Below are 21034 nucleotides of genomic sequence, written 5' to 3' on the forward strand. Positions count from 1 at the left end.
AAGTATAATTGGATTTGTTTCTTACTTCATGAATTGCACAAGACCAGATATAGTAATAGTTGTTGGAAAATTAAGTCAACATATTCATAATCTTAGAAATGAACATTGGGAAATTTTAGTGAGGTTATTAAAATATTTAAAAGGAAATATAAATTTTGGTGTACACTACTCAGGTTTTCCTTCTGTCTTAGAGTGCTTTGTTGATGCAAATTGGATTTCATATTCAAAGGATAGTACTTCCACCATTGCATATGTTTTTACTGTAGGTGGTGGAGCAGTATTGTGGAAATCCGTAAAGCAGTCCTATAGTACTAGCTCAATAATGGATGCCAAATTCATTGCATTAGAATTAGTAGGGTCTGAGGTAGAGTGGTTAAGGAACTTTTTGGCAATTATACCACTTTAGCCATGATCATTTTCGTCCATATCTCTCCATTGTGATAGCAAAGTAGCGATAGCTAGAGCCAAGAACAAAACTTACAACGATAAAAGGAGCCATATTCGCTTAAGGCATAACCTAGTAATACAATACCTCAGCGAAAGTACAATCGCTCTGGATTTTATGAGGTTTGGAAAGAACCTTACAGATTCGTTAACCAAACCACAAATTTTTAAAGTGGTTTATAAGGCATCGGTAGGAATGAGGCTGAAGCCTGTTACATAAGTCATTAGTGATGGACACCCAACCTATGTGAAAGGAGATCCTTAAAATTAGGTTGAATGGGTAAAAATGAGTCGTTAATTGACTTGGGAAAACACTATCATTTTGTGTCCCATTTCAAATGCCAAAGTAAAATAGTGCTCACTACAGTTTGATGAGGTGAGCATAAGGCTTTTAAACAGTTAAGAATAGTGTGTGCAGTGCACATTAAATAACTGACCTAAGTAAGTGTGAAATGTGGCCACTTCTGGGAGAGATCTAAGGACTGACTCTCTAAAACACTCATGATTCCAAGAGGGGAACAAGGCTGAAATGTTCCAAAAAACAAAAGAACCACTAAAGAAATGGTGAGTTGAGTTGGTTAGTATGTTAGCTAGTTATAACAAAGAGGAAAGGTTAAAGGAATCTGACTAACTCCACTTGTACTCTATAACATAGCTTGTCATACCTAAGTGTTGATTGAAGTCCAAAAGACATCACTATGAATACTCTACTCATCGCGATGCTCAGATTGTTCAATCTTCTTGTAATTTTGAATCTTGTGGGGGATTGTTGGAGGGCGATTAAAAATTTCATGAATCTCTCCTACCTCCCTTGCATTCTTTGGGTTTTGTCTTTTATTCTTCCCTCTTTTGAATGCATGACTTCTTGCCCCATATTGCTTGGGAAGGGAATTGAATTTGAGCATACCTATAGACTTGCTCTCTCTATGGGTAGGGACCCATAGGAGGAAAGCACTATAGATGTTCACACACAAGTGAGGGGGGTTGGGGGTGCTTTTCACACCCGCGCACTGAGCCGAGCCAGAACGGGATGGGACGGGATGGGGTGTAAGCGCAGTACAATTACGGGTTTAAATGTTTCTTTCTTCCTTTTTGCATCTCTTCGAACATGTACATTGTTATAAAGAGACATCTCTCTTGAAGGACACTTCTGTGTCCATTTGGGTGACATCATTGCACACAACACAGTTTGCTCTCTCTATCGTGTCAATTTTCTAAGCATCATTCTTGGTGGTTCGCGGAGGTCTGGTAAGCGAGTGCACACATACTAGTGGTTTGTGGGCTATTTTATCTTGGCGACCGATTTGCAATCACTCGACTGCACCATAGGGGGCAAATAAGGTTTTAAGGAGAGTGACCAAGTGGCGCGACTCAGCCCTCCTTTCTGCAATGTCTCAGATTCATAATTCTACGACACTACTAGGGGTGAGCAAAAAAAAAAATCGAAAAACCAAACTAACCAAAACCAAACCGAAAAATTGGTTAACCGAACTGGTCGGTTTAGTATCGGTTCGATGTTCTCAAAAACCAAAAGTTTTGGTTCGATTTTGGTTAACCATTTAAAAAACCAACGGTTAACCGAACTGATCGATATATATATATAATATTATATATATTAATATTATATTTTACTTTATTTTTAAATTTAATAAAAACGTTCGACAGTTTAAGAGTGCTTAGACTGCCAAACTGAGAGCTGAGATTTTCAAGGCAGCCAGACTGGCGAACAACTTGCCTGACAGTTTGAGTCGTTTGACGCTTGCTACGCAGGCCTATCTTTCCCTCTCTCTCTCAAACTCTCACTCTCCCATACAGTCATACTCCCTCTCTCTCAGTCTCTCTCTAAGCTCTCTCTCTCTCTCTCTCACACACACACACACACACCTCTCAGTCTCTTTCTAAGCTCTCTCTCTCTTTCTCTCGCCTCTTAGTCTCTCTCTGAACTCTCTCTCTCACCTCTCAGTCTCTCTCTAAGCTCTCTCTCTCGCCTCTTAGTCTCTCTCTTGCCTCTCAGTCTCTCACTGAATTCTCTCTCTCTCTCTCTCTCACTACTCGGACTCTTTCTCTGGGTTCTGGCCTTTGACGCTCCGCCCTCCGACCAATTCACCGACGGCCTTCGGCATTGGCGATCCTCGACACTAGAGGCTCAACTACTGGTTAGAGTCTAATGCATCTCGGCGACACTAGCAATCCCAGTTACTGTGTTTTTCCTTTTTTTATTTTTAAGGGCATAAAAAACCAAAAACTGAACCACGATTAACCGGTTGTATAAATTCAATTTTGGTTCGGTTAAATGTAAAAACCGAACCTATCGGTTTGGTCCAAAAAATTACCCCACGGTTCAATTAACTGAACCGTGAGCACCCCTAAACACTACAGTTCTACAAGTTCTCAGTTTGGAAAGTAATTACCGATAAGTTCCATTCTACCTTCTTTATTATTTTCCAACACAACCAAGTTGCAAGTGCTCTGCCCCTGTTTCACGACTAACCTTATTCTGGTCTCTGAGTCTCTGAGTCTCCACAAACCAAACTCTGAGTTTCTAGGATCTGGTAGGACTTTATCCTTGGAAACTTGATTCGTTTGGTAGGGGAAGAAGAAAATATTGATATAAAATTAATTGGGAAATCACATAGAGAAGGAAAAGAGACGTAGAAAGGAAAGAGTCCTGTTTGTTTGAAATTATCGGTGTTTTATCAATGAAGAACTTCCCCACTTTTAAAATTATTGGGGGTCAGGCGTAAGTGTAACAATTACATGGAATTAAAATTTTTAAAAATTCAAAAAATCTAAAAAATTAGAAAGGGGATTTTGGGGTGATTTTAAAAGGGGGAGTGAAGTACACGTGGACTGAGTCACTTTATATATATATATATATATAGGACTCTTGTTGTTCTGTGAATTAAAGACCTATTTATGACTACTTTCATTTGGAATCCATATCTATGCACATCTCATATATATAGATATAGATATAGGACTCTTGTTGCTTCATATATATTACTTACAACTCTACTCACAAAACATGATTTATATCCATACAAATAGGGTATGGTATTAGGTTAAACCTGACCCTCCTCAACCTACATATTGTTAGAAAGCATATGTATTAGGTGTTAAATATAATAATATTTTGAATTTATATGAAGGATAATTGATAGTTTATGTGTTTTTACATATTTTAGTCAAACTAGTAATTAAGCACATGCGTTGCACGTGATAAATTTTTCTTCATATTAATTACTTGAATTTTAGATATATCATAGTTAAGATAGAAATTGAAAATTAACAAAAGTAACAATACGATTAAAGATAAACTTAAATATTTATTATTCAATTATAACATCTTGTTTTTTTTTTTGAAAGGTTAGATCACTAACCCACCATCTAGATAAGAAAATAGATTTGCTTTTGGATTAATTTTAAATTAGGGAAAATTATAGTTGGAGCCGGTTGTATATTTAAAATTAGGCTACAAGTTGATCAATGAACCAACAAAACTCTGACAACCGGCTCTACATTTCAAATTATAAAAACCCTTACCATGTCATTGGAGGCTTATGTGGTTATTGCTAACATGGGACTCTTAATCTATGTTGGACACAAAAAAAAAATACTGAAATTGCCCTTTAATGTTGGGTGATTGGAAAATAAAAAAAAAAAAAAGGATTTTTAGTTTCTTTATCTCTCTCTCTCTCTCTCACACACACACACACGCACAGTCATCTTTATCTGCTCAATGGCTATGTGATTTGAAAATAAATAAAAGTGGTCTTTGGTTTCTATATTTACGTTCTCTATATCAATTTCTCTCATTCTCTCTCTATCTATCATTTTCCTTCAATCTCCCTCATTCTCCTTCTCAGTCGATCTCTCATTCTCCCTTAATTTTTATCGTTCTCCCTCAGTTTCTCTCCCTCTCCCTCTCTTGTTTTCTTTTTTTTTTTCTTACATACTTATATGGAATTAATCAGATCGTATAAAAGAACATGAGACCAACTTAATATGGTTAAAAAATTATTACACCAGTTTAATAAAATTTCACAAGAAGCTCTTAGCTATGAAATTTACACCAACTAGAGAAATAGAGATTGGGGAATAAGGAGATATTGACCGAGAGGAAGAGTGAAGGAGAAGAATGAGAAAGATTGAGGGAGAACAATAGAGAGAGAGGGGGGGGGGGAGAGAGAGAGAGAGAGAGAAATTCTGATTAGGCTATAGATCGGAGCTGAGAGAGTGGGAGAGATAGAGGGAGCGGGATATCGAGAGATGACTATGAGAGTGAGAGATAAGGGAGGGAGTGAGAGAGACAAAGGGAGACAGAGAGAGAGAGAGAGAGTAACTTAAAACCTATTTTCGATATAGGTTTTTTGTTGTGTCAAACATGGACTATGAGTCCTATGTTGGCAATAGCCACATAAGCCTCCAATAATATGGTGGGGGTTTTTATAATTTGAAATGTAGAGATGGTTGTCAAAGTTGTGTTGGTTTCTGGACCAACCTGCAACTTAATTTTAAATATACAACTGACTTTGGCTATAATTTTCCCTTTAAATTATATATTTTATTTATATTATATAAACTAATTTTTATTTATCACACTTAATTGTTTGTCTATGGTATCATTTGACTCAAACCATCTAAAAAAATTGTTTGATTTCTAGGTTAACATTAAATTTTGTATTACATTTCCGTCATTGATAAAATTATTTCTTATGTATAAAACTTTTTTTGTTCAATATAATGAAAGCACAATATTAAAGATGTACCCAATATTTTATTTTTTATAAATATATAACATAAGATATGTGCTCAAAATTTTTTCTATCTTTTTTTTTAATTTTTGTGATTCTTTGTATTTTTTATTATTAAAAATTTTATTATTTGACTATGATATCATTTCATTTCTAGGTAGATTTTGAATTTGGCATTCTATTTTCATCATTAATAAAAATACTTCTTACATTTCGTAGTTATTTATTTTAATTTTTATTATTTAATTATGGCATTATTTATTAATCCATTTTACCCCAAATGGTCGAATTGCTTACCCACCACCAGGAGGGAAGAAAATGGCTTGTTTTCAAATTACTTTTTAAAATATTTATTTTTATATTGTTAAAATTAATATTGTAGATTTAATTACAAGAATTTAATGATGAGAAAAATATATCTTAAATATAGGATTTAATTAGAGAGAATAGGAAAATATTTTTATTCCAATTGGTTTTAAATTTTACATTCCATTTTCATCATTAATAAAAATATTTCTTATTTATCATACTTATTATTGTTTAATATGTATGTTAAAAATGTTTCCAAATTTTTTTTAATTTTTAATTTATTTTTTCATTTTATCTATCTTTTCATTTTATTATTTAATCATGGCAACATGGATTAACCCATTTAACCCAAATTGATTTAATTTCTTATCACCACCTAGATGAAAACAATATTTTTGCTAGGTACATTTTAAAATTATAAGCTTTTATATTATTGGAGTTATTAATTTATTAAGTATGGATTTAATTAATAGAACTTAATGATGAGAAGAAACAAAAAATGACTTAAATATTTGATTTAATGAACATGAATGCAAGTTAATAACTTAAATGTTGGATTTAATGAGAGAGAATTGAATATCTTTAAATTACCTCTTTAGTTCATTTAATATCAAGAACCGATTATCATATTTGCCATCATTTTTATCAATAAATTTAAATATAGAGAGGTAAATTTTGTCCTTAGAAAATTCCAGAAATATTCTTGAGGCAATTCGTGCTTTTTAAAATAGTATAGATAATTGGAAATTTTATTTTTTGTTTGTGTTATTTTACTTATTTATCGCTTATATAACAATAAAAAATAGAAAATTAGATGTTGGTTCTAAACCCAACCCGCCCTACCTTTGAATGCATGGGGAGTATGGTTGGGGAGGGTTTTGCATTTTCATGTATAGGAAGGATTTGGATTATCAAAATCCAACCCACTACATGTTTTAGAATGAATATAGGTTGAAAGGTTTAGGGAAGCAGATATGGTCTAGAATTTACAGAATCTAGATCACATGCCAACAAAATACATTCTAACAACCTACCAATATGATCTCACACTGCACATATCATATATGGTGGGCCCTAGTCTCATGGTGAGAGGTGTTGTGTTAAGATTAAGTTGGTAGGAGGTTGGAACATGTTTTGTTGGTAGATGCTCCTAACTCAAATTTACAAAACCCTCCTCAAACTCGCCCCCTTGGCGTCCTTGGTAATGACTCAATCCTAATGTCATGCCCATTAATTCTAGGGCAAATTTCTTAAACTACCCTTATGGTTTAGCTAATTGACTAACTCTACCCTTATTGTTTATATATTGTCTTGACCCCAAGTTTTCTGAAAATTGACTAAGTACTCCCCTGCCGTTAGGGTCTCGTCACAATCCGCTTACATGTCACACCATGTATGACTGTTATATTTTTAGAAAATGACAATAATATCCTTTTCCTTTGTTCGAGAGAGAAAACACAAATGAATTAGGTTTTTAGGTTTTGGGGTTAAATAGGAGCAAATTATGTCATTTCAAAATTTTTGGAAGGGTATTTCTGACTTTGTGCTAGCTCTAAAATGCATCTGAGCACGTTAAGAATCAGGCTGTGAGCTTATAATTTCATATCTAAAAACAAATTTCAGATCAATTTTCAAACACCACCAAATGAGTATGATGTCTGGAAAGCAAGTTTTTCAAACACTAGACCTCTGAAAAGCATTATCAAACATAGGTGGCATTTGATAACACTTTTCAAACCTTTGAAGTTTGGAAATGTTGCTTTTCAAACGGCACCTATGTTAGGGTTGAGTATGAAAATTCAGATCTGAAAACAAATTTCAGATCAATTTTCAAACACCACCAAATGAGTCTGATGTCTGAAAAGCAAGTTTTTCAAACACTAGACCTCTGAAAAGCGTTATCAAACATAGGTGGCGTTTGATAACACTTTTCAAACCTTTGAAGTTTGGAAATGTTGCTTTTCAAACAACACCTATGTTAGGGTTGAGTATGAAAATTCAGATCTGAAATGAATTTTTGGATCTGAATTTGTAAGAGGCAGGCTAATGACTTAATGCGCTTAGACATTTTTCAGACCGCATTAAAAGACAAAAATGCCCATCCTTGATTTCCCTCACCCTCTTCCTCTCTCTCCCCTTGTCTTCCAGCCATCGTCGTTGCAACTCTCAGCAGCGACGTTTCCCTCTCCCTCTCCTTCTCCCTTTCTCTCTCTCTCTCTCTCTCTCTCTCTCTCTCTCTCTCTCTCCCTCGCCACTATTGCTACAAAGAGTTGCAACGGTTTCAATTTCCCACAACCTCTCTCTCTCCCCTATATTCTTGCCACCGCCACTGCAAAGAGTTGCAGCGGCATTTGATTTCCCACACCAAGGTTCAAAGTATCAACACGTATTGGCCCGTATTGACCGATACGTATCATTCTGGGACCCCTCCGATACACCCCTACAATGGGTGTATCGGGGATCTGACCGGTTCAAGGGGTGGAGGAGCCCTCCGATACGCCACACGCTCTCTCTCTCTCTCTCTCTCCTTGTCTTCTTACCACTTCTACTACAAAGAGCGGCATTCAATTTCCCTCACCCTCTCTCTCTCTTGCATTTCCCTCTTCTCTCCCTCTCACTCACTCTCTCTATCTCTCTCTCTTCCCCTGTCTTCTCGCCACCGCCACTACAGTGGCATTTGATTTCCCTCACCCTCTCCCATGTCTTCCCGTCATTGTCGTTGCAACTCTTAGTAGCGGCATTCGCGTTCCCTCTCTCTCCCTCTCCCCCTGTCTTCCCACCATTGCCGCTACAACTCTCAGTAGTGGCATTCGAATTTTATTCTTAATAATGTATTTTTAATTTATAAATTTATACGTATTTCCAATTTTATTCTTATTTTAATAAATTATTTTTTATAATTTTCATTTGTATTAATTATTAATTATTTGATTTTTAATTATTAAATAGTTTAATAGGTTTAATTTAATAGTTTGATAATTATTAAATATTTTTTCATTGCTTCATGGACTTTATTACTATTTTCATTATTATTTTAACTTTTAATTATTTATTTTTAATTTATAAATGTATATATATTCATTTTTATTCTTATTTTAATAAATTTTTATTTTTTATAATTTATCATAATTTGTTTATATTTTTCAATATTATTTTGAATTTAGTAAACTATATTTTATGAAATAGTACAAATTGAACTCAAAATTACCAAACAATATGTTTTAGGAATAAAATAATAAAATTAAGGAATTTAAGATAATGAAGGTTTGATCCAATACAAACAATCTTTTTTATTCAAAACCTCTAAAAAGTATGTCTCTTTTAAAATTTCAAATGTCATTAATATTTTTTTAACTTTTCAAATTTCAGATTTTTCAAACGCTACAAATCTGCCTTAATTCTAATACGAGGGCTGATACTATTCCGACAAAGATGGAAGATGACTTCTGATAAGGGTGCAACTCGGGCGCGGATTGAATCGTGTTGAAGACCAGATAAGTCCGAGAATGTCAGGTGTGACACTGACACTCTCAGGATAAGTGGATAAGCTTTATAGCTGGTTGACGTGGTCTTCTTTGATTGTTTATTTCTTACAGTATTAAGCCGATCTTAATAGCTCTTAATAACGAAAACGACAAATACGTAAAAGGTAAAACAGAAGTTAAGTGATCTATTGCTATTGGGCGTACAATACCCGTTCGATAGCTACATTTCTATCATATCTATGACACGTGGCGGTTGATGAGTTACCATTTTCATTGTCGGGTGATGGTTAATGCTAACTCGATTGCACGGGTCGAAAATGAAGAGCATTCAGTTGTACACGTGGCAAGCAAAGATGGCTCAGCGGGATATAATCTGTGTTCCGACTGAATCGATACCACAGATTAATTATTTATACGGTAAATTTTTTAAACTACCCTTATGATTTAAGTAATTGACTAAATGTATCTTGAAAATTGACTAACAAGACCCTTGTTTCTTCCAACAATTGACTAATACTTCATTTGTCTTTAATGTTCCGTCATAAACTATTCACATGTGCGATCTCGTGATTGTTATATTTTTAAAAATTTCCAATTTATCCTTTTATGTTAAAAAATACCCTTGTTTGGGAGAGACAATTATGTCAAAGTACTAGCACCGGCATCTGCATACTAGACAATGAAACTACCAATCGAATGAGGCGGCCATAGTGATGGGATGATGACGACCTTGTTCAGCTTCAAAAATTTAACCACCGATGTATTGACCCTACAAGTGAAAGACATGATTCGTCGTGGCTCCTTCACCATATGTCAGTTCTCCTCCATTTCAAGTCATCCTGCTCTCTAACGAAGACAAGTGGAGAAACCTCGAGCAAAGACAAGGCTTTCCCATGCATGAAGGGAGCCTTGACTAGAACCACCATCACGACAACCACCACCTCCGTTTGCACAAAGACATGGCTGGAATTAAAATCTGGAGCCTGATCTGATGTGGGCGAAGAAACGAGAGCTTGGTCTGATGGTGGATTTGTCCAACGACCTTCAAACTTAAATTTGGAGCCTGATCTGATGTGAGCGAAGAAACAGGAGCCTGATCTAATGGCGGATAGCAAAGATTGGGAGGTCTTTGGATAGTATTCCGTTGGATTTGGCTTTGACGATTGAGGCTGAAAGGATTCATGGAGAGATCGTTTTCCATTACTTTGATCAGGAGATGTCTTTGGATTTGGCTTCGACGGTGGTTGGCTGATGATCTCTTCTTGGCTAAGGTCACCATGATTGGATTTGATTTTGATGATTGTTGGTTGATAATCTCTTCTTTGCTAAGGTCACCGTGACCTTAAATAAAAAAAAAAAATGTATAAAAAAATAATACTTCTCACCAAAGCTCTGCCATTTGGAAGTTGTAATAGCCGTCGTAGCCTGTGACGATGATGGTGCTCAATCTCTACTTTTAGGCATTTTGTTCAGTTGAGTGAATCTGCACATATGCATTAAAACAAGAGATAAAAGGGTAAGTTTAACTTTCGGTCTGAAGATTGAGTTAAAGGGTAAAATGGGCATTTCAGCCATTCCCCTCCACATTTAGCGACACTTGTAAGACTTGGCCAAATGTAAAAAACAATAGAGGTACCACTAGTCAATTTTCAAACAGGAGATTGGTTCCATTTTCCCCCAAAACCAAATTTTCCCCTAAAACGTTGATTTTGATCAGTAAACCGTTGAACCAAGTGGTTAATCATTCGACCAATTTTATTCATTTTTAATTTTTTATTTTTTGTCAGAAAGATCAAGCATTCCATTGAACAGTCAGACCGTTCAACCTAGCAAGTAAACCCCAGGTCAGCTTTAAAAACCATGCTTATTTACAAGGGCAAACTTATTAAAGTACCCCTATGGTTTATGAAATTGAAAACTATTTGCATATGCTCTTATGTCTTAAAGTATATCTAAATTTTCTTATAATTATCTAAAACCTCCCTTAGTCTTAACTTTGTTATTCGGAATTTCGGATCGCATGTGACGTGATGTAACTGTTATATTATTTTTAATTTTCTAAAATACCCTCGGCACCTTCTCAAAAGAGCTCTTGAGTACAGATTTCTCAACAAAGTTTTGCAACCAGGCAAAAAATCCAACGGTCGCCGGAGAAGCCAAACGACATTTTCAGCAAATACAGGAGGCGTAAGACAGGAAACTTCAACGGCCGACGTTCTTTTCGGTAACCATTGTATTTTCCCCCAAATAATGCTCTGTGAATTGCTGCAGCGCCATCTCATGCGATGAAATGTCATCTCTTAACAGCCGCCAATGACGGCAAAGATTCTATCATCATTATCGTTGAGTCGCCATGTTTTGAGTTGGATGGCTTTGGAAGCTCTATGAGGATCTGAACGACTTCACGCATTGTAGGGTTTTCGACAGTCTGTTCTTCCACACACAATATTGCTAATACATGCATCACCTCATGGAGAGGAACGGAAGAAATATTGGATCAAGAATCTTTAGCACTCCCTCTTTGTTTGAATCTGTCATCTTCCAGACCCACTAGACTATGTCTAATAAGAAGTAATAATGGGACAACCAGGTTAATTAAATGGTTTCCGTTGTAAATTGGCATTTGGAGGTATGTCGTTGCTAAGGGTCCTCCTCTCTCTGGTTTAGTAAATTGACATTTGGAGGTATGGCGGAGGCATAGGGCTACTCAACCATGAAATCCATAACAGGCCGACATCCGACATGTGAGTAATTGTCCTTGACGCAAATACAATCTTTGGGCAATGGCGGGATGGCCTGACCTTTCCACTATAAAGATAGGATAAAACCACAACAAAGCCGTGGTGACCCACCTCGCTGATCTTTGGCCAATTCCTTCAATTCGAATTTCCCACTCGTTTCCCTGGGTGCTGAACCAGAGAAGACGGTCTTCAAGCTGAGAGAATGCAGCAGTGGACGGGAATTTCGTTGCCTGCACCAGCTACGATTTTGGAATCGCTGCAGAAATCAAGTGGGATTCGAATATAGATTCTAGATTTTCAGAAAGGCGTCTTAAGGCTGTGACGTCTTGGGCAGAAATTTTCAAGGACAGGGTCTTCGAGACGTCTTAATGATGGAGATGAGGCAGATACCGCTGCTCCCACTGTTGTTGTAATTGGAGTCTGAGAAAGTTGTTAGAGAATCCATGAGGGTTACGTGCAGTATCGATTCTCAGGGACAAAAAAAAAAAAAAAGAGGATCTACCGTTTCTCCATCAGCTTCCTTTACGTTGCTTGGTCAGAAACTGAAGGTAGGTTTTATCCGTCTCGGAAACATCTTCGTCGAAGCCATGATCTATTTCCTCATTTTTCTCATCAGTTGTGTTTTATTTTGAAAATTTGAAAAATAGTAAATGATAAATTCGACATTTTATTTTTTAACGATGCCATAACCGTAAAAATAGAATTAGTCAATTACCTAAACTATAGGGACACTTTAATAAATTTTCCCTATATAAACCAACTAACTAACCTCCCGTAATCCGTTATCCACATATCTCATCTCTCTGCGCGTCTTCTTCTCCTGCTCGCTCATTTGCTGCTGAGTGCTGAGTGCCGCCTTTGGTTTCTCTCTTGAATTGATCTGGTTCATTTGCCAAGAGATGATGTTAGGAGGTCCCAAGAAGAGACAACGCGTGGGAAGTAGCAGTCACCTGTCCACCTTCGCTGATATCGAATCCCCCAGGCCCGATAGCACCATAACTGAGATCTCCCAGAAACCCTTAGGGCTTCGCCGTCTCCACCTTCCTTCGTCTTCCTGTAACTTCAACGACCCCTCCAACGCCGACGTCATTCTCCACCTATACCTCGAATCCTCCCTTTTCGATCCAGACCCCGACTTAATATCCTCTGTCGGTTCTGTCGATGAGGATAACATTCAGCTCCACCTCCACTCTGATATCCTCCGCCGCTCTAAATACTTCTCCGCTCTTTTGTCCGACCGATGGAAGAGGAAGTCCGGCGACGATTCCTCAGATGATCTGGATGGGATTCTCCGCCTCAATTTGAAAGTTCCACACTCTGTTGGATCCATCCAATCCCATCTCACGGTGCTCCATCTCCTTTACACCAATGATTTCTCCACTGCCATTGATAGTGCCTCCTGCGCCCTGGCGATCCTTCCAGTCGCCCTCGAGCTCCTCTTCGAGGACTGCATTAGAGCTTGTGTTCGATTCCTCGAAGCTGTACCATGGAGTGAAGAGGAAGAAAAGATGGTTCTAAGTTTAATTCCCTTTCTTAAGGAAGAGGAATCTCGGGAGCTTCTTGCCAGGGTTTCTCCCGCCTATAGCGATTCATCGGAGGACATGCTCCATGGCTTGATACTTGCAGCCATTCATAGCTATCCCAACATGGCTTTTGTGAAAGCTTTCGTGGCGAAGCTTCTGAGGGATTTCTCATCGAGGGATTCCGCAAGGAGGGTGTTGGATCGGGCATTTGAGACAAGCTTGAAGATTGTCAAGGAGTCGTTGGAAGAGTATTCAAGCCCGGATTTTAGAGGGGATCACAACGAGACGGAGGCAATTCAGCGGTTGAATCTGCATACAGCCATGACTAATGGGAGGCATCTACTGTGGCTGGTCGAGAGGATGATTGAATTGAGAGTGGCGGATAACGCAGTGAAAGAGTGGAGTAACCAGGCATCATTCACCGCCAATTTGCAGAGGGCATTTCGTGATGATGCATGGAGGAATATAGTTCCAGGCCTTCCAGCTATCATGCTTAGATGCACCTCCAAGCTTGCTAATGCCGTTGCTGCCGGGTCGATTTTAGCTGCTAAGCAGGTACTAGTGCAATTCAGAACTTTGTTGCATGCACGCTTATTTTATACATAATTATTGATCAATCTGCTTTTTAGCTGTAGGTTTCTTGATGTTTGTATTACTTCAAAATTTTCTGGCCCTTTAGATGCTTTTGTCCCAAAATGGTCTTTTTATATTTTCTACTTTTTTTTTCCTTAAATATTGTTGTTCATCATTTGGTCTATTGAAAGTTTTATTCTAGGTACCTATAATGTTTTTTTTTTTTTTTTGTGGACTTTGCAGTTTTCTGTTTGCATAACCGACATTAAAGAAATTTATGCTGCGTCTCTTTATTGCCATCCTACCATCCTAGTTGGGCGTGGCACTAATTTTTCTATGTTTAGCTACAAAAATATTGCATTTTGTTTTTTGAGAAAAAAAAAAACAAAAACATTGCATTAAGTATTATCAAAATGTACAAAAGTTGGGCTTGCACAATAAATCACTATGCTAAGGCAACATCCATCCTGTACAGCTTACACTATATGATTAGATATAAAAAGTGTACCGCTGTCAAAAAAGGAATTATAAGAAACATCCCTGAAGCAATTCTGGATTGCCATCCAAGAATAGATTCTGCCCCATAAGATCTTCATCACTGTATCTTCCAAACTAAACTTATTCTCAAAAGTTCTTGTTTTCATTCTGTTCATATAGGGTCCATACTACTGCCAGAGGGATAACCCCATATAACTTTCCCTCCTTTACTCAGTTCCTTCAATTGCCAACTCCATAATAAGTCTTCCTATGTTGCTAGGAAACAGTTTTGTGCTTCAAATAAGCCCAACATTTGTACCCATATTCTCCTTGCAAAATTACAATGTATAATAAATGATCCACTAATTCTGTGACCTCCCCACACATTATACAGACACTACTGTCCACCACCATGCTTCTCTTGTTTAAATTGTCCACAGTTAAGCACTTTCCCAACATTGTTGTCCTTAATAGGAAGGGCACTTGATGAGGGGCTGCTGTATGCCATGGTCTAGCGACAGGAAATCTGAGTTTCTTGGAACAGGTTAGCTTGTTCTAGAAGGATTTAATTGTAAACCTTCCAGACCTCTTGGAACAGGTTCCCTTCTCAAAGTCACAATGTGATTTCTGTTTGCCTTTCCAGTCTCCACACCTCACACACATAAAGTGCATTGGCTTTACCAGGATCCCAATTTGGATTACTTGACCCATAATTTGCCTGAATTGTCCTTCTCTATGGACTGTTGGGATGCTTATTCCACCTCCAAAACGACTTTCCTAGCAATGCCATGTTGAACTGCCTTAATTTCCTCACGCCTAAGCCTTCCAATTTCCTTGGACAACAAACCCTGCTCCATATTACTAGATGAAATTTAAATTTTTCCTTCCATCCTTTCCACAAGAAGTCCCTCATTCTTTTTTCAATCAATTTGGCTACACTAGCAGGGACAGGGAATAAGGATAAAAAGTTGGGAGAGAAGATTTTTTTTTTTTTTTTGATAAATAAGAGAGATTTCATTAAATCAAATAAAGAGAGTACAGTCAGCCTAGGACTGAACTATAAGCACTAAAACACACAAGCCTGAAACACAATTACAAGGTAGCCCAAAACAGATCTCCCCTTGATACCAATTGCTTGGTCAGAGAATCAGCCATTGCATTTGCTGATTTGCTAACCCACTGAACCCTGACTATCATATTTCTTGTCAGCCATTTAACTTTCTTTAACAGATCCTTGTAACCCCAATAAGCTGTTTTTGAATTAGTCAGCCATCCCATTACTACCTTGGAATCTCCTTCAACTACCAAATTGTCCACTCCAAGTTGATTGGCCAGTTGTATGCCTTGTACCGCTGCTAGTATCTCAGCCCTTACAGAATCACCAACACCTGCTGGTCCTGAAAATAAAGACATCATGTTGCTGTCTTTATCTCTCAGAGTTCCTCCTATTCCGGGTGGCCCTGGATTACCTTGGAAACTACCATCAAAATTCAATTTTACCATTCCTTTCGGTGGAGGTTTCCATTCTACTTGTAGTTTGTTCTTTGTGGAGATTGTAGAAGCCATTGCTGCCCAATTTCTCCTTAAGTCATCAAAGGAGCAGTCCACCAGCAAGTGTGAAGATTTCAACCACGAGGCTGTCCTTGTCATTATGCACTCCTTGACTTCAGCAAAGCTTCTTTCCTTTTCTTGAAATGTTCTAGCATTTCTCTCCTCCCATAACATCCACAAGGTAGCGGCCCTGATACATTTCCACATTAGCTTCCCTCTTTTTGTCATTCTCCCAAAGGCAGACAGAGTGAACAGCAACTTTACTTCGGAGGACAAGTTCATCTGCACCCAAATAATAATACAACCCAGTTCCAAATATTGGTAGCAAAAGAGCAAGACATCAACAAATGGTTAGTCCTCACCCCTCACTTTACACATAAAGCACCAATTTAGGGACAAACACATATAGGGTTTCTTCTTTTGCAAGTTTTCCATAGTATTGATCTTATCATAATAGGCTTCCCAACAGAACACAACTATTTTAGGAGGTATTGGCCTTGACCAAACTTCTTTAATAGGGAAGACCTGAGAGGAGGGGGTAGAGCTAAGGGATTTAAAGAAAGATGCACAAGAAAAGGAGTCAACTGGGGCTAGAGACCAAACCCTTTTATCCGGGTTAGGGGGGTCCAAGCACACAGAGTCTAGAAGCAACAAGAGCTTTGAAAACACAAGAAGATTCGTCATTCCTTAACCCTCTTGGAACCCAAAATCCCAGTTTAAAGCCAAAGGGAGAATTGCAGCGGAGGGGGGGGGGAGGGGGGGAGGGGGGAGGAAGGAACCTCAATTTTTTAAAGAGGAAGATGGAATAGAGAGAAGGGAAACAGTCTTTTAGGGGTTGAGTGCTTACCCAAATATCTTCCCAAAAAAGAACAGAGCTTCCATAACAAACATCAAATCTTACAAACCTGAGGAATTTGGGGATAATGCCAGAAATTGCCTTCCAGGGTGTTGTGAGCAAAGCCCTTCGGGATACCTCGACATGCCAACCTGATTCTGAACAACCATGGATACTCTTCACTACTTCATGCCACAACCTCTCTCTCTCTAGGGACCACCTCCAAAGCCACTTACCTAAAAGAGCTTCGTTCTTACTCACTACATTCCCTAATCCTAGACCTCCTTCTTTCTTACTTGACTCACCACCTCCCACCTAATCAAGTGGTCTTCTTTCTCTTCCCCAGGTTCCCATAAGAAATTCCTCATCAATTTTTCCAACCTCTTTGCCTCCCTTTTAGGAATTCTGAAAACTGATAGGAAGTATATTGGCGAGTTGGCTAGAGTTGCCTCAATCAAAGTAACTCTACCCCCCAAGGAAATATAGTTTCTCTTCCAAGCTACCAATCTTTTTTCAAAATTTTCCACCATTGGATTCTAGAACCTACTTTCCTTTGGATTAGCACAGCACCTAAGGGAAGTCCTAGGTAGGATAAAGGCCACTATTGGGAGAGAAATGGCATACTTTTAATCAAGGTTCAAAGTACCAATATGTATTGGCCCGTATAAGTGGGTCATTGACAGGCAAAATAAGGGGAGTTTCAGGGTAAGACCTGTTTCAAGGGGTAGTCAGGCCTTTAACTGACCCCTCTGAACATGTTTGGAAAAAAACTAAAAATAAATAAATGTGTGTTGATACAAAATCTGATATGCCCAATTCAGCGTATCGGACTGTATTGATACTTTGAATCTTGCTCTTAATTAAGGTTACCTTGCCCCCTTTTGACAGATATAATATGCAATGAAGCTGTGTCTCAGATTGACTGAAGCCTAAAAGGCAGGGTTTTTATATTTGAGATACATCTGAATAGAAAAAGAAAAAAAAAAAAAGAATAGCAAATGCCTACAAAGAACTTATATTTCAATGAGATTGCTTACAGTTACATGACCAAATCTCATATTTGCATTTTATGGCATATACAAATTATTGCAATGGATTACTTTAAACCGAAAAAACGAGTAGGGTTAACTGCCTATGCAGATCAGTTCATCAGCATAGCTCATTTTGTGTGGGTTATGTAATTTATGACATGGAGTCATATACATGCTTTTTTACCATCTCAAGCTTAATCTGAGGGTCCAACATGCTTGTGGAGTTTATTTTGTATATTATGAAATATGTTGTTAAAATACTTCATTTTCAGAAGTGTGAAATATTAAAGACTTCCACTACCTTGGTTTGATAATTCATAGTGAGGGAGAGGCTTATATAAAAAGTATTTTTATTTGATATTAAAAAAATTAAGAATTATAGTATTTTCTATAATTATATATATATATATATATATATATATTTGAGCTCGGCTCGTGGCCACCCCTACTGAAGGGGTAGTTTCATAATTTTTTTTTGTTTTCTTCAGCTCTAGGTTGAGTCTGGTTTTCTTTTTGAGTGTAACTATCTAGCTTTTAATGAATCATATTTACGACTTTAGATTTTCAGGAAACTTATGGTTGCAATTACGTGTTTCAGGTTAACTATAAAATGTCAAAGTTATTTTGCCTTTATTTCGGTGTCACTAGATAGATTTCTGAGTTACCTATACACAAAGAACAAGATCTTGCGAACCTGATATGAGAAAGTCATGACCAGTTTATTGGTCTATGTCAATGCTAAATAATTAGATAGGCTTCCCCCGTCCATGTCCCCAGGATGATTCTGTATATTTTCCTTTGTGTTTTTTATTTTGCCTTGACGCCGCCCTCCCCGGTTCTATTAGTTTAGATTACCAATCCCTTCTGTTTAAAGCAACCTAAAATCACCATTTCAAACCATTAAGTGACAAAGCTGCCTTTAAATCTCTAAATAAAATGGTGTAAACCATTTATACTTTTGTTTTTGTTTAATTTAGAATTCATTGCATTTATATTTTCTTTTCATTTTCAGTCAATTTATTTCCATTTGGGAGGAAACTTTGGCTTGTTAGTTGAAAGATGGTACAAAGATTTCTAAATTAAAATAAAAACTAAAAATACAATGACTTGCCTTTCTTTTTCAAATATTGGTGATCTAAGGGCAGTTTTGTCACTTCATATTTTGGAACATGGAGAAATCAATGTTAAATAGAAAAACAAAAGGGGGGTTGTGCAAAACCATGGTGGCATGAATGCAGAAAGCCCTAGTTACATGGTCTTGCCTACCTGTTGATTTAAATATGTACTTGGGGCCTTCCAAATGTAGTGGATTGGTAAAGCGGAATATGGAATTGAACTGAGCTTTCTGTTCGGAAGTAACTAGGAGGTATTGGTTTCTCTCCTCGCTCCCTCTCTCTTAAAATGCTCTGTTCTTGGTGCAATCTATATTGGTATCATATGTTCATGCCATGTCTTCTGTTAATCATGCTTTTATGAGCATTTACACATGTCCATGTTCAGGGTGTTTTTGTCTTTTCAGATGAGGTGGTTTGGTAATTACACCACCTTACATGGGCACACTAAAAGTAAAGGTGAGATTACATCTCTAATTCTACTTGGGGGAGTAGGATATTAGCAGTCCTCTTTTTCCCAAAACTAAAAGCAGAATGTCTTTGAATTCCTGGTTACAAATCCATGATTTCCTTTTGTGGTTTTTAGTGTGTTTGTAAACTATTTGATATTCAGATAGAGATTCTGATCAAATGAATATTATTTCGCCTTTCTTATTTTTAATTGCTACTTTTCTCTTTATTTATACTTTAGACCCAAGTCCATTTAAATGTGAGTTGATGGGAGCTTTAAAGTCATGAATGAGTTAGTAATAAAAAACCTGTGAGTTTATTTATCTGGAGTGTAAGCATCTTGAGAACAAACTCCTCAAAGCTACTTAATTACAGTATTGTGGAATATCACCTGTTCATTTATATGGATAACATAGGAATTTCTTCAAATTTATTAGTAGTTTTTGGATATTGGGGCTATTGAGGACAATCTCATGTTGAATTTTCAGGTTAGGATGAGGCTTGTGAAGGATTGGCTCCCAGTGCTGATTGTTTGCAAAGACAAGGGCTCACCAGTTCTGCCCAATCGTAAATCACTCTGCCAGGAACTGGAGGAGACATTCCTCAGGATAATTTCCACACTGCCTATGTCGGATGCACAAGAATTGCTGCCACTTTGCCTTAGCTTCTGCACCCGTAATATTGAAGACTGCCCGCACTTGGTCTCAGCCTTCAACACATGGTTCCGGCGAGCAACTAGACCAGCACTCAACTTCGATTAAAAAGGATGGAATGTTTCATTGATGCATATATCATCTTTCTAATGAACTCGTTCACTGGAGGGAGAGCTGCCTGGTAGTTGGTCAACCACGAAGGAACAAAACCAGTAAATACTGTACATATGAAAACAATGTTAATGAGGAAAACTACTTTGTATATTGTATTGTGCATATAAAAGTTGGATATTGTGGAATGACTGGCTTGGATCCTGGTTAGATGGGCGTTTAGTTGCTCACTGTTACAGTGTTACCGACTCTCTGCTTGCAGGGGAAGAAGATAACCGGCTTGAATGCTTTTTATGTTGTGCATTCTAGCTGAATGTACATTCTTCAAAACACTATTTTTCTAATCAAATTTACTTCTCTCCTTTCCCCCTTCTAGTATGGTGCATAAATTCTCTTAAAATGAACTCGTAATCCCCTTGTTGCAGTGTTGGTAACAGCACCACCGTTGAGAAATTGATGGTTGTAATGATCAGCAGAGATGTTCCTTGCGGTTAGCCTATATCTCATAGGCGCAGTGAAGGCTGGTCACTTGGCCATAAGCTAGTGCCCGATACCTTGAATTCTTGAGATGTATGTCCTACACCTGTTTTTTTGGTGTTTTGTATCGGGCGCCTATGAGCCCATGAGATGTATGTCCTACGCCTATTGCAGTGTTGGTAACAGCCCGGGGACCGTGGCTGGGGCTGGCAAGTGCAAAGAGGCTCTTATCCCCCCCTACATTCAAGGAAACAGGTTCCTTCGCTCAAGAGTCAAGACTTGAAGGCCTGTCACATATAGTTTCCATTGAAGAGAACCACAGCAACGGATCACGCCTTCGTTTTGGAATGAGTGGAAAAAAGAGCAGGCAAAGGCCATACATTTAAACGTGGTATTTGCTATTTCATTTATCCATCCGCTCCTCCTCCTCTAATTAAAGCAGTTTATTGACTTCACATATTATAGACACATACTCATTATACATATATCCTCCCATCAATAATTCAAT

At 37.6% G+C, this 21034-nt stretch overlaps 1 protein-coding gene and 1 long non-coding RNA gene across 2 annotated transcripts; one reads left to right on the forward strand and one right to left on the reverse strand.

Annotated features, from left to right (window-relative positions):
- Window positions 1–9562: 9562 nt before the first annotated feature.
- On the reverse strand, window positions 9563–12378 carry LOC148877043 (uncharacterized). Its single transcript, XR_016110638.1, has 3 exons — window positions 12236–12378; window positions 11845–12153; window positions 9563–10475 (listed from the first exon to the last, which is right to left on the reverse strand). It is a non-coding gene; the product is annotated as an uncharacterized LOC148877043 (long non-coding RNA).
- Window positions 12148–20424, forward strand: LOC148877044 (BTB/POZ domain-containing protein At1g63850-like). Its single transcript, XM_088980658.1, has 2 exons — window positions 12148–13811; window positions 19774–20424. Exons 1-2 carry the CDS (start codon window positions 12633–12635, stop codon window positions 20044–20046), a joined length of 1452 nt encoding a protein of 483 aa, XP_088836784.1. The 5' UTR covers window positions 12148–12632; the 3' UTR covers window positions 20047–20424.
- The last annotated feature ends 610 nt before the right edge of the window (window positions 20425–21034 follow it).

This window comes from Nelumbo lutea, chromosome 1, assembly GCF_056320005.1.
Source record: "Nelumbo lutea isolate HS-2025 chromosome 1, American lotus-T2T, whole genome shotgun sequence".
Classification (NCBI taxonomy): Eukaryota; Viridiplantae; Streptophyta; class Magnoliopsida; order Proteales; family Nelumbonaceae; genus Nelumbo; species Nelumbo lutea.